We start from the raw sequence: 14,839 nt of genomic DNA, 5'->3' as shown, positions 1-14,839 counted from the left end.
TAAACTTGCAGGCAAGAAAAAGCACTTCGAAATTCTCTATCCTTTCCCCATTCACATTAGGAACTTGAGAATTATTTTAAAGGAAGAAAGGCGTGAATGGCCTGACATTCACATAAAGACTTTCCCTTTTATTTCTTCCTTTTGTCTAGCTCCTGGCTCTCATCCTAAATGGGAATGTGTATTCCTGGAAACACTTGTTCACATACTCGTATAATAAATGTTAAGTATGATTTAAGGGAGTTTGTGATAATTTTGAATACAATGGATTTTTGTTTTAGGCACTAACTTTAAAGTGAACCCTTAATTAACAAAATATTCCACTTTATTAAAAATAAGCAATAAAAATGTAAAATATAAAACAAAATTCAGAAACAGTGGTTATTGCCACGTGTTGTTTTAATGTGTTATGGAAGGATCATCTTTTCTAACATCAGCATCTTGGCTCTGTTGCCAACTGCAGGTGGGAAAAAAAAAGGATTAGATAAGGAAGAGTTCTTCAGGTTCAAAGTTTCTTTAATAATTGTCTTGTACACGTGAAATAAATAAATAAATAAATAAATAAATAAATAAATAAAGGGCCCTCAAAAGTGCCTGCTTGAGACATTAGCAGACAAAGCAGAAAAACAGATTAGAAAGCGATGTCTCTGGCCCAGGCCACCAGGAGGAGGGCGAAGTCACCCAGTGATAGGTTCACCAAAAAGCAAAAAACAATAAAAAAACACGCTATCTTTCTTTCAGAGTCCTTTATAGCATAAAAGAAATCTCTCTACCTTTCTCTATATCTTTTCTCACTTGTACAAAGGAAAGGTGGATACTTATTTACAAAAAGTAAGTTTTAAAATCCCACCTTTTCCACCTAAGATTAACAGTCTTCTTAGAAATATCCCTTCTTTCTTAAGCTTCCCACAGTAATTCTTTGTCACATGGTGCCATAGCCTGTGGTTTCAGAGTAAGGACCTCAGGGCCAGACAAACTGGTTGCAAATACTAAATCTGCCACTTAGTAGAAGTATCACTTTGTGTAATTTACTTAACCTCTCTGAGACTCAGTTTCCCCAGTCATGTAATAGGGATAATTTCTTGCTCTCTCCCTGGGCGGTAAAGGACAATGCGTTTCAAACTTAGGAGACAGTAAAAAATATTTGTTGACTGATGAAAGGTAATCATGAAACGGATAGTATAGCGGAGCACATAGTCGGTTCTCATTCAACTGTGGTTATTATTACTTCCTATCAGCTGCTAGATAAATGGGAATTATTTTGTTTTCAACAGTCTAACTGAACAGAAAGAGCAGATTGAGGAGACCTGATGGCACTGGTGGAAGAACAGAATATCAACACATAAGTAATAGGACCGTATTTGAGAGAGTTCATTTATAAATTCAAATGTTTTCCAGTTCCAGTTCTGCCATGAAAACTCACCCCCTGAGATGGTGACTAGGACAGGCGCCTGTGTGCTTTTACAGAGCTCCATAGCTGTATCCTTGGCTTAAACTGTTTCCTCTTAACATCAACTCAGCCTTTCTCCTCTGGTGTCTCTCAGGTCTTCGTGGTACTGGACTCACAAGACCACCTGTCACATTGCTCATGAGTCTTCCTACTCTACCTGGGAGGCCCCTGCTAATCGTGCTGGCTTCCAACTCTGTAACCAGGAAGCATAGGCTTCAAAGCTCTGCTGACAGGGCTTATTGGGCTCGGACTGTTCTCTAGGCTCGTAGGATGCATCCCGGAAGGTGCCTTCTTCCAGTAGTGCCAAAGGGCAGCAGGGCAAGAGCTCCCTTACCATTCAGTTTTCCTTCAGCTTCCCTAACTCATCTCCTGCTTTCCAGGCCCACATTCAAAGACAGATATGAGGAAACCTGCGAAGACCATGGCACTTTGCAAGCTCTCTTTTTTCCTCATATTACCACAGTCTTCTCTTGCTGCCTTTTTTTTTTTTTTTTTAATCATACCCGCCTCCATCTTAATACCAAGTAAGCCTTAATGACCAACAGGATAGCTCCTCTTTACTCTATGTTAATGCGATAAGCTTAATCCCCCATGCTTGGCTGTTGATTCGCTAATAAAGGAAGAAAATGAAAGAATTCAAAACTCTTCTCTCAAGACAATATCTTGGTTTACAAGGTTATGGTTTTTTTGTTTGTTTGTTTTTAAGGAGGGCACAGCTCACAGTGGCCCATGCGGGGATCGAACCGACAACCTTGGTGTTATTAGCACCATGCTCTAGCCAACTGAGCTAATCGGCCACCCCCTCCCCCCTTTTTCCCCTGCATAATCTTATTTGCATGTCAGAAGCTAAATATTACCTTGGTCTTTGTCTTTCACGGCTTCAAAACCAAATTCTAATCTTCTCTGTAGACAGATGGATGTTTTGGATGGAGCAAGCAGAAGTTCTTCTACTTGGAAAGGCAAGAGCAAAAGCACATTAGTAATTTCTTGAATATTTCCCTACAGTGTTTCAGGTTCAGAGTGCAATTTATTGGGAAATTTCCTTTGAAGAATACTACAGAGACATTCAGGTTATGAAATTCTGCATGATATTTTAAAAATACCTCATCTATTATTTGTATGCAGTACAGACTGTGCAAAAAATAAAGCTGGCCCTCCGAATTCTATACAGTTAGAACTGAGTTGTATAGGTACGTTCTCAATGTAAACTATTTTGGTAATTTTATGGTGTTGACACTTATATATGCTGAACTAAGCAATGATCAGTTTCCCCAAATGGAGCCTTAAACCTATACAGCTGTTTTCCAAGACTAAACTTGTTGTTTTGGGTTTTGCTTAAACTAATAAATCGAATAGCCTGGTTTAATCTCTAGTATTTCATGTAGACATTGATGTAGATTTTAAACTAGAAAAGCAGAAAATGAAAGTATGTTTTCTTTGGCAGGCATTTGATGTGCTTGGAAGAGTTGAAGCTTACCTTAAGCTCCTTAAATCAGAGGGTTTAAGTCTGCCTGTCTTGGCAGCAAGGCACGAGGAATTACACAGAGAAATTAAAGACTGCACAGCTGATGCTTTGCAGAAGGGACAAGCCTTAATCAGCCGAGTAGACTCCGGCAGGTGAGTAAAGTCTATTTCTTCCTCAGTGGGACAAGCTTTTTCACAGTTTCCACAGCCTGTTAAAAAATAAGTTGCATGATTTTTTTTTTTTCCTGCTTCTAATATTATGACATGGCTTAAAAGGATCTATTGAATTTTGGTCAACAGTAATTTTGAACTTAGTATTGCTCATCCAGAAGTGAGGCCATATTCTGAGCCTGAGGATCAGAAAATGCTAAAGCTTTCTTTCTATGACTTTCTGAGGAGGAGAGAGGGAAAGGACAAAAGAAGACACAGAGCTTTAGTTCTCAATGTTTTTCATATCCTGGCACCTCCATGGGGTTTCCTCCCTTTTAATTCATGAGCCTTCAATCTACCCTGTTTTGTTTTTGTTTTGTTTCCGGAAAAATAAATAAATAAATAAGGACCAGAATTCCCTTTCATATATGCCTGTAGTGACTCACCAAGCAAAAAGCCCAAATAAAAGGTGACATTGTTAATAATAATAGTAGCTCACATTTACTGAGAGCCCAGCATGTGGCAGGCACTTTGCAAAGAGCTTTAGGAGCATTATCTCATTAATTCTCACAGCAACTCTACAAGGCACATACTACTAATGTTCTCCTTTTACAAGTAACTGAGACACAGAGAAGTTAAGTAACTTGCACAAGGTGACACAGCCAGCTAGTGGCAGATCCAGGATTTGAATCCAAGTGCACGAAACCTAGAACCCACACTCTGCACCATTGTGCTGATCGTTTGTATTAGCACTTTTGGTGAATGTTTCCGTGTGAGTTTAGAGTTGGGTGGGAATAAGGAGAGAAGGACCTTGTGAAACAGAAAGAAAATGCAATGGGAAAGTATGAGAAAGACTAGGGATTGGAAGACAAAAAAGGGAGATGACAGAGCAGATGATAGAATAGATATTGGCCAGGAAGAAACGAAGGCAGGGCTTACATTTTGACAGAGAGACGTGAAGATTTGTGCAAATGGGTTAAGCCCAGTATTTTATCTTCTATATTCACAATCTCCTTGAAACTTGGAGACATTCAATTTGAGGAACAATGAACTGCTAGAATGTGGTAAAATTATTCTATTTCTGTTTTTATTTTGTTCTATGTTAGATGTGTTTAAAAGTGTAGATTTGGTAAGTTTGGGTTTAGAGAATTTTCTTTCCAGAACACAGTCTAAATCTGGACAGAGATATTTACCCAGGGTTTATGATGGTTGCTACGGGACCATGCAAACTGAAGATCAGAAATAATCCAAGGTCTTCCAGCAGTAGCCAAAAGGCTGAGACTATGAGAAGGGCAAATAATCCTCGCCTTTGAAAAACAAGCAATAACAAGTGTAGGTACTACAGTAAAGTTTTACTACAGTAAAGTTGCTTTACTTGAACTCCACGCCATGCATTAAGTAAAGGTATGTCCACTTGGCTCCAGAAGCCCCACCGTGCCCAGGTCTGGCCTCAAAGTGTGGTTCAGGAGCTCTTTCTCCCTCCCTGCTCCAGATGCAGTTTTCCAGAATGTTTAAATGTCTTGGACCGTGCAAAGATATCCTGTGGGGGGCTATCTGGACTCAGGGTAGGTGTTCGACGCTGATCTGAGTCATGTGACAACTAGATTAGGTAGTGAGGTCTCCAGTTATAATTGGGGAATGGTCCCATGTCATTTTACCAAGTAGGTCTCAAAGCACAGATTGACGTTATTTTTCTGTTCGGTCTGCTCTTTGCTTGGAGTGCTTTTCCTGCCCTTGGGCAGTTTCCTTTCACGTGTAGTTGATCCTGAGACAGCCAAAGCCCCCTCCCCACATCCCTGGTGATCTGTCTCTAGTTCACTGCCCCAGAAATCCTAGGTGTTTGGCCTTCCCGAAGTCTGGTCTCTGTCCCCTCAACTCAGCGAGACCTCCAGGCTTTGTCTGGGCTCCACCTACCTGAGCTTTGATCTGGAAATTGCCTTCCAGGAAATAAGCTGATGCATTTGTAAGCTCACCTCTTTCATTTCCCTTCTCTCAGGGATCACTGTCCTGTGTGTCTGTTCATCAGTGTTTGAGAACTATTGTTTCTTATATTTTGTTTATTTTCTAGTTGTTTAAGGCATGAGGTTTAATCCAGTCCCTGCTTCCTGGCCAGAAACCAAAGATTCCTACTCAGTTTTGATGCTTAACTCCTGGAGTTGGAAAGCTGGTCACAATTTATTATTGTTAAACTTTATACCTTTTGCTCTAATCAGTAATGCTTTATTTTCAGTACTTAAACATAAAAGAAGTGCTTTTATTTTACATTACAGTCTATCTTCAGGGTGTTAATGACTGTTTTGGGCCATTCCATGTGTAACGGTCAACACATTTATCTACTGAGCTGGCCTCATTCCTTTTGCCTTCTTTGCTCTTTCCAGTCTTAATTTTCTACTTTAATCTCTCTCTCCATATATATACAGTTTTTCAAAGAGGCATCTGTAGTTCTAGTCTTCAGGCTACAGAATGAGTCTTAATAGAAAAAGCAATAGTTAGGGACCATTTCAAGAAACTTTAATTAATGGTTGGGTAACTGGATTTTAAAAGTAATTAGTAGTACGGTTTCTGTCAACATCCTAGATATATGAGCTTTTACAGTAGTTCCAAGATGTTTGGTTACCCTGAGATTTCACAATATTTTACAAATCAATACTATTTCCATTTTGTAGGAGAAACTGAAGGTAAGGTAAAATCGTTACTTGGCAAAGGATGTTTTTGATTCAGAAGGCAGATATAGAATAAAAATCCATTAAAACTGAATTGAAATGCATTAGAATCTCAGTTGCAAACTCGAGCCCCACTTAGCTACTGACCTCAATCCCATGCATTCCATTTGGGACTTGCTTCCCTTCTTCAGCTAATGATTTATCTGTTCAATGACCTGAATCACCATCAGAGGAAAGAAGCAGAACGTAAGAAGGAGTTTTCAAGTTGCAGCCACTGCTGTAGTGAAGTGGAGTTTAGCGTGGTGGCCATGGAAATTAATGTAAATTTCAGCAGCGCAAAGTACATGTTACTGAACATCACGATGGCTTCCTCGGCTTCTGAATGACAGCCACGCTACTAGGCCACATAACGCTAAGGTTCCTAGTACCAGACGTTTGAAAACTGGTGTGGGTAAGAAACATAAGACTCAGTGTCAAAGGAGTTTTATTTCATACATTCTGAGGGCCAAAACAATGCCATCACTTTTAAACTTAACTTCTGTGAGCCTCAGTTTCCTTCTCTGTAAAATGAAGATATACATTTCATAAAGATTTTGTTTCGTTTTTTGTTTTTAATCAGATGAGATAACACTACTCTTAGCACATAGAGATTGTCCAATAAACAAGTGGTTCACTTATATTTTTTACTTTCTATACAAAGAGCTTTAAAAGGTAAATACTGAATCACATCATTGTTTCAAATTATTACAATAAAGTCAGCTGCACCAAATCATATTCATTTTCACTAAATGAGAAAGGCTATGTTTGAAATAGGACAGATAAAGCATTTATCATAAGGTAATAAAAGACAGAATTTAGTATTGGGTCAGGTTGGCATTTCAGAGACCCTTAGATCTGATTTTTTTTTTTCTTAGTCAAAAAAATGGGACTTTAGAAGTTCTTGTTTATCTGAGAAGAAGCTGCCCAGTGAATCTGAGACCTTTGTCATTATTGTTCTGTAATCGTTACCTTATTAGGAACAGGTCCACACTATTTTTCTATCCTGGAATCAAACACCTTTGAAGTTGGAACAGCTTCACCAAATAAATGATTATTTAAATGTTTCCTTGCCTTTTCTATTTCCTCCCTATAATTGGGTGGTAATTCTGAGTCCTTAAATAGTTTATTATCTTTTCAGAGTATATCTGTCACAATCTAAATACAGTTGAATTTAAAAGGCGTTTCATGCGTTTATTTGCACTTAGTTATGCTGCACATGACTTGTAATAGCATGTGACAATGGTCAAACTCAGACTGGCAGTGAAGTTGAAAGCTCCTGAAGTCGAAAGCTTCAGGTCCTCACCTCCTCCTAGGCCTTGTTTGGCATCACATTTGAACACAGTCTAAAAAGAGACCAAAGGTGGCCTGCTACCAAGCAATATTCTGCATTTTTTAAGCCACAGGAAGCTGTAGTGATTGGAAGTGCTCTGTCAGAGACTTTGTGTGAGGGTGAAGTTTTCCATAATTGGACAAAAACAAGGGACCTCTTTTTTTTTTTTTTTTTTTTGTCAGTGTAGTTACCAGTTCAGAACTCAAAGACATGCAAACACCCAGCAAAACCAGGCCACTGTGTGAAGTATTCATTTGCATTTTTCTGTTTACTAAAATTAACTTAACATTTACAAGTAAATTTGCTTCAGTATTGACTCAATTTCTATCCCTGCATAACAAACTGTACCATTTTTCATCCTACCTTGTTATGGTGAATTTAAGCTGTCAATGTAAGAAACGTCTAAACCTGTAGAGAATTTTTATAAGTTTATTTGAGCCAAACTGATGACATATGCCTGGGAGTAAGATCACAAATGCTCCTGGAGAATAGAAGTTTGCAGTTTCTTTTATGCATTTGGAATTAAGGAAGGAACATAAGGAAGATTACATGGATGTGGGAGAAAGTTAAGGCAGGGATTGGATTACAGATTAGTTAAAATCATGTGCTCTCTTGAGGGTGGTTATGTCTTAGATGAGGGGTCTGAAAGGGTGGTTCACACATTAGAAGATGGGGTCTGAAAAGAGCCATTTCAAAAGGGTGTTAACTTAGATGCACAGAAACAATGGACAGGGATTGCTTAAGGCAAAAATAAACCTTTTACTAAAAAGTTACAGGCCTGGGACGTGACTACCCAACATGACCGGCCCAGTTAGGAATTTCTGATCAGATCACCCTGTGAGGTTACTTGCCATAGAACCTTTTTTTGTCCACAAGGTGTATACAAGACCTCATCCTGATTGAATATTTTGCTTTGATATAACTTGAAGTGTTGTCTGTTTTGATCTAACATTTATTACTTTTTTAATGTTAAGTCTTCATATGTTCATATTTTACAGAGAAATACGAACAGGAGTTAACTGGGATTTTGCATTTTTTCCCCGTGATTTTTATTTGTTGATTACCACTACTTGCCTGGGTTGATATTGTCAATGATTATGGACTCAGATCCAGCGTGGTCTGTTTGTTATTCCAGGATATTACTGAGCATATTTTGTAAATCAGGTGCTTCCAAGCCTTGTGTGATAAGCAGAGTGCCTGCCCTCATGCTGCTTATATTCTGGTGGGAAGAAGGAGTCAATGAACAAAGTAAATCAGTAAATAACATGCTCTTACACAGCAATGAGTGCTATGAAAAACTATAAAGGTGAGACGGAATAGAGAGTGACCATGGGGAAGCAACAATTGTAGACATTGTAGGCAGGGAAGGATTCTTTAAGGGAAGGAACTACTGTGCAAATAGCTGGGAGATGAGTAGACCAGGCAGAGCAACAGCAAAGGTGTAATGGAAAAAAGGACGATGTGGCTGAGAGAGAGGGTGACAGGGGGGCTGGAGCATAAGACAGAATCAAAGATCTGGGTGAAAGTTAGATTGTTCAGATGGTCATTAGCAGTCATGGAAACATTAGTGTTGGAAACACTTTCTATATGTTGGTGAATTTAACCCTCAAAAGCACCCTGTGATGTCAGTACTACTGGTATCACTGTCCCTGTTTGGCAGATGAGGATGCTCGGGCGCTGAGAGGGTCAGTAACCTGCCCTACTTCCTGTCACATGGCAGTAAGAGGTAGAGCACTTGAATGCAAGTCTGAACCGCTAAGTTAGGTTGCTCATTTTGTGTCTGTCTACTGCTTTCATTCCACTTTAATGAACAACAAGGAGCCTGGCCACTTAGTGAACATGGATTCTTCTTATATTCCAGTGTGCTTAAAATGTGCTCCATGTATCCTCTAGTTTCAACTCAAATCTCACCTTCCCTGAAAGTTTCTTTCTTTCCGGTTATTTAAAAATTCACTAACTGTACATATAAGCACCTTGTATGACACACCAGCACCAGGCGTCAAGGGCAGTCAAAGATATATAAACCTGAACTCGCATCTCTGGAACCTTACTAACAGTCTGTCAGAGAATGACACATCGAGGGAGTGTGCTCTAGGCCCAAGAAAGCCTCAAGGACAGTGGATGTTGGCGCCCCCTTTTCAGAGAAAGGAGACACCTTCCCAAGCTCCTGTGATCAGGATAAGACAAGTGAAGGAATGAGATTTGAGAGGGCCATAGGTGAATCTGATCATCTGAGATGGGAGAAAGATTTACACCCTTTAGCCAGGATGCACAGAATCAATACATATCAAACACACACTGCTTTTTGAATTCCGTTGTATTTGTCAGCTGTCTCATGGCTTCACTTTTCATTCTGTGATGTTCTGAATCATTCCTTAGTAGTTTGACTTGTGACAGTATCATCTCCTCATCCAGACCACGACATCACCTTGTAGAGATGAAAGAAACCATGCAGGTAACCTCTTATATGTCCCTCATCTTAGTATTTACATATTAGGTGACTTGATTTGAAATGTTAAGGGACTTGATATGACATTAAACGAAAGGCTCTATCATAGTAAAAAATATTTTAAAAAATCTTAAATGGAAAACAAAGACAATCCAACTCTCCAACAAAACAAAACAAAGAAACAAAAACAGAAATTTCCTTTGCCTAATAGAGTCATCTATGATTTCATTTTGTGGGAATTCTACCAAGCCTGTAAGAACTTAAAATATCTGTTTTAAAAAAAAAAAAGTTTGGTGATGCATTTAGATGGTAAATGTCACATACTGAAATTTCGGAAATTGCAAAATCGAGTTTTATGACAGTGTTAACTCAGCCACTTTTCAAACATGTTTATGTCTATATTAAGTTGTTCTTTTCAGAGGTTGAGTAAATGTCACAACTGCAATCTGGGCCTGTTAACATTTTGTCCAGGCTTTTATAATTCTGAAACTCTTAGTATGGAAGCACCGAAAGCTCACATTTTCCATTAAATCTAGGAGTAACTAGTTTAGGATCTTGTAAAAGATCTAGGAGTCCCTCATTGCAATATGCATTCATTCATGTATGATGCTGATAATGTGGTATGAAGTAGCAAGGATCTCAGCGTAAGAATGTCTGAAACTGCAGAGTGTAGAGGAAGCCTGACTAAAAGGGCAGAGCAGCAATCTCTGTCTTGGGTGACTAAGGAGGAGTTCTCTCAGATTAGAAGGTTTGGAGAGAAAGGAGCCCAGAAAAGAGAGAGGGAGAGCTATAAGTGGACATACTTATAAATAAAACACTCATCACAGTTCTGTTTCTAATAAGTACAAATCTGAAAAACACCTAAATATTCCCAGAAAATAGAGAGCTGTTTTAATATTTTAAGGGCAAGCTCATAATGGACTATTGTAAACCCATATCAAAATAGTGTTCTTGAGGAGTATTTAAGGACAGAGAATAGCCTTACAATACTTAATGCTAAGTGAGTAAAAGTTGGATGGAAGTTTTATATATGGCATTATACTAACGGACTACAAAAAGAAAAACTTTTGGGAAGGAAATACCTTAAACTATATTTTTATATTTTTCTAATTATCGCGAATGAGAATATTTGCTTGTTTAGTTCTTACTGCGCCCTTTTTATTTGAGGATGTGTGTCATCGATCATGGAAAATTGTTAGCACTTATCTCTTTAAATATTGATTTTCTGTTGTGCTCTCTTTTCTCTTCTCCTATAACTCCTCATAGAATGTTGGAGCCTTTCAGTCTGTCCTTCAGGTCTCTGAACTGTCAGATTTTTCGATTCTTTAGCTCTTTGTGTTGTATTCTTAGTGAATCCCTCAGACTAATTTTCTCTTTTGCTAATTTTCTCTTTGTTTTCATTCACTGATTTTTTTAAAGTTGTTATAACTATATTTTTTTCATTTTTTTTCATTTCTAGAATTTCTAGCTCATTTTATTCCATATCCAATTCTGTTTTTATTTCTGTTTTTGTTATGGAGTTTCTTGTTCTTTTATTATGGGTGTTGGATTTTTTTTTTTTTTAATCTCTGATGATCTCAGATGTATTTATAGTAAAGTAATTTTCAGATTACTTATCCTCATTTCAGATAGAGTACATTTATCTCTTGATTGTTTAGTGTCTTTCTTAGGATTTATTTTCCTCATGTGTTTTGAAATGTTAGATTGTACTCTCACCTGGAGTGGAAGTGTTTGTTTTTTGGCTTTATATTCCTGCTTTTGTTCTTTTCCTCTTTGTTCTTTTGTCCTTAGCCAGCTTGGCAATGACTTCCACCTGAACTCACAAGGTCTCCAGTCCAGAATCCATGTTTTGTTGTTTGGTCAGGGTCATGTTAGCTCCCATGGAGACGCAGTGGCTCTCAGAGATGTAGCCAGAGAATCTGGTGGGAGTTGAAGATGGTTCCTGATTGCCCTGCTGTGTCTGACTCCTTGGCCCAAGTAGCACTTGTTTACAGGGTTTTTCAACCTCCTTTTACGAGGAGGGAGAACCTCATCCCTCTTATTTCCAGTATTCTCCTACCCTTCGTGTAGGTCTCTGTGGGCTCATAGGAATGGAACTTGTGGTCATCTCTGATGTATCTGGGCCAGAACCCAGGAGCTCTGTAGCTTCAGTGCCACTTACTTTCTGTTTCTTCATTGTTATGTGTATTTTGAAGATGTGTGTGTGTGTGTGTGTGTGTGTGTGTGTGTGTGAGAGAGAGAGAGAGAGAGAGAGAGAGAGAGAGAGAGAGAGAGAGATTTGTTTGATAGAGATACTCGATGTATATAGCTTAAGTCAGAAAAATAATTGTAAAAACATACATTTCACTTCTAAAATACCAATGGCATTTTTTTCCAATTAGAGATGAAATCTAGAGAACGACTGTTGTTTCCTCCAAAATAAAGATCATAAACATAAAGAGACACTGTTTGGGTCTCTGTCAAAAGAAACCAGCAAGCAAAAGATAAGGAAGATATATATATATATATATATATATATATATATATATATATTATTATTTTTTTCTTCTTTTTCTTTTTCATTTTTAAAATGTAATTTGTCTATACACAAAAAGAAAAATATGATCAGCTGGTTCCTTCTGATGAGATAGAGTAACTCTTCAAGTGCTTGCCATCTGGTTCAGCTCCTAATCCAGATGGGCTGCCAATAAGAATTTATGAAAGGTTTGAAAGCAACTTGCTGTTCTCCAAAAAGAATCATTAGAACACATTAACATTGGGATTTGCTCCCCTCCCTCAGCCCCAATTTGTGGCAGATGCAAAGATAAGGCAACTGCTTCCATACAGCAAATAGAGCAGTCTATTTTTGAACCAGAAGTCAATATTCTCTGCTTTTTGGGGGGAAAAAATCACTTTTCTTCCCCCGTACCCTCCTCTCTACTGACTCAATGAACAAGAGAGAAAAGGCTCCCATGATGGAGTTTCTAACAAATGTCTGAAGAAGCCTTCACAATGTGTCATTTCTGAGTATCTGTGATGCTTGGAAAAGTTCAAGTCAACATCAGGAATAGTCTGATGAACCTCATACACATACTCACAGGCACCGTCTAACCCATTCTTACAGACGAAGCCCAAAGGTCAGTCAGTATTTACAATGAAATTAGAGTCACAGATTCTAAGAGCTGGAGGTCTAGTCCGCTGGTAGCCCCTCTCCCCCCAATCAGGCAGCACATGAGCAGTGCGGCTTCAGGCGCAGAGCAAAATGATGGCACTTGGTTCAACAAGTTTCTGTTGTTCGGTCTTAGTTCTCATCCCACCGTTTATTTAATATGATTGGGAAGTACTCGGACTCACTCCTGGGTGACTGATGGAAATCTATTAATTTATTTTCAGTGAGTGTAAGAATTGCTGGCAGAGAGTGAGGTCATATTTTTCCTTTGATCAAACCATCTGCTTTATAGGCTCTGAGAAAATTGTCAGTATGCATGCTATACATGTTTTAAAATGTTTGGGATGTTCAAAAGAAAAGTCTGAAATCAGTGTATAAAGTTTCTAACGGAAAATAATGGCATCAGGGTGGGTTATAACCTACAGATGAAGTTGACACAAAGAAGGAACGAAAGGGGTGGCACTGGTCTTAGGAGTCTGACAGATATATTCCAACTGGGAATCAGGGAGAGGTAAGAGATTAATGTCAGAGCAGACAGAGATGATCTAGCTGGGACACAGAGAGAGGAAAACAGGAGCTGGCGAGGGTAAGCAACATAACAGAGAACTTCTCATACTGAGGAAGTGATCCAAGTCACGTAAGAGTGGAGTGCACAGTGGCCAGGCAGTAATGCACAGCCAAACGGCAATTCAGCCTGTCCCTTAAGGCTGAAATGGAAGAGGGAAGTATCGGTCCACCTACCTATACATGTTAAACCATCAAAGAAATTGGGCAGTCTTTGCATAGCCTAAAACTTACAGAAGTGAGCAAAGGGCAAAGTTATCATTATTTGAAAACTACTAGATACTGTTACTAGTGACATTTTTTTTAAATTAAAGTTTATTGGGGTGACAATCGTTAGTAAAGTTACATTGATTTCAGGTGTACAATTCTGTACTACACTAGTGACATTTTTATACAGTAACTATCTGTGCGTGTATTCTTTTTGTTCGTTGTTTCTTCTTTCCCCTTAATTATTGATCAAAGTGTATTTTATTTAAAAACATGCATTAATCTCCTACTTACCAGGCTCTGTGCTCAGGGCCTTAGAGATATATGGATGAAAAGAGTGTTGTCCATTTCCTTCAAGAATTTACAATGCAGCTGATACACACCGATGAGGCACGAATCTCAAGATGAGGCTGAATCTCCTAGGTCATTGGAAAATCAAAAATGAATGGTCCTTCTAAAGACAGAAAGAGAGAGAGCCTATTTAGTTGGTTTCAGGTCATCTAAATTAAACTTGTAAGTTGCCAAAGAGCAGTATTTTTACAGAAGGAATGCTGGATTTTGGTTTTGTTTCCTGATGTCCGTTCTCAGTGCTGGTACCGGGACCCTCTAGTGGCCTCTTTGAAAACAACAGACAGACATTGCACTATCTGGAGAACCCACCCAGTTTCAAAAGAGCATGCCAGATGGCTAATCCTGTTTCCATCAACTCTCAACTCCAGGGAAAGTGAAAGTTTAAAGGAAGAATACTTCCCTCCACCCCTGGTCATGTGTTACAGACCCAGAAAAGGTACTGAGAGGTGGTGAAGACTGTGGACTCTGAGATCCGATGAACAGGTTTAAATCCAGCTTTGCCACTTAATTGTGACCTGGGCAAGTTACCGAGCGTTTCTGTTCCTCAGTTTGTGCATCTGCAAAATGGAGATAACAGTTGTACCCAGATGATAAGGTAGTTATGAGAATTAGAAAAGAGACGACTTAAAACATTAAAAATGCAAACCTGTCACAGTAAGTATTCAGGAATTGTTTTTAGAAAATGTTTACCCAATTACTTTCACAAACTTTGTTCTCTATACTGTCTTTCCACAGTGCTTATTCACTTTTTTATTTGTCTTTCTCTTCTCAGATTTGCATACTTACAGAAAACTTGGAGCTGTAAGAGATAGGACAAATGGGCTAAGTGCCTTTTTAGCATATAATGTCTCAAAGTCTAAAGCCTAGTTAAAATATGATTAGTATTACCAATACACTACTTTTACAGAATTTGTGCACTTAATTATCATAAAACTGATTTCTAAAACTCTCCTGATTTCTTGATTAGACTCTTCACTATCTTGGAGTTATTAAAATACAAAACTAATTGTTTTAAGTATAATGTCTG

The 14,839-nt window shown here is 38.5% G+C and overlaps 1 protein-coding gene across 3 annotated transcripts in view; it reads left to right on the top strand.

Annotated features, from left to right (window-relative positions):
- CCDC141 (coiled-coil domain containing 141) overlaps positions 1-14,839 on the top strand; it is a 168,517-nt gene that overhangs the window by 100,266 nt on the left and 53,412 nt on the right. For all 3 annotated transcript variants that reach the window (XM_074338695.2, XM_019739337.3, XM_019739336.3), the window contains one exon: positions 2,892-3,064. In XM_074338695.2, coding sequence (XP_074194796.2) covers positions 2,892-3,064 — 173 coding nt within the window. The remainder of the gene's footprint in view (positions 1-2,891; positions 3,065-14,839) is intronic.

This window comes from Rhinolophus sinicus, chromosome 17 (genome assembly GCF_057876585.1).
Source record: "Rhinolophus sinicus isolate RSI-liver-muscle chromosome 17, RSI-T2T, whole genome shotgun sequence".
NCBI classification, from domain to species: Eukaryota; Metazoa; Chordata; class Mammalia; order Chiroptera; family Rhinolophidae; genus Rhinolophus; species Rhinolophus sinicus.
The sequence above is the reverse complement of the archived record's forward strand: the minus strand, read 5'-3'. Positions and strand labels throughout refer to the sequence as shown.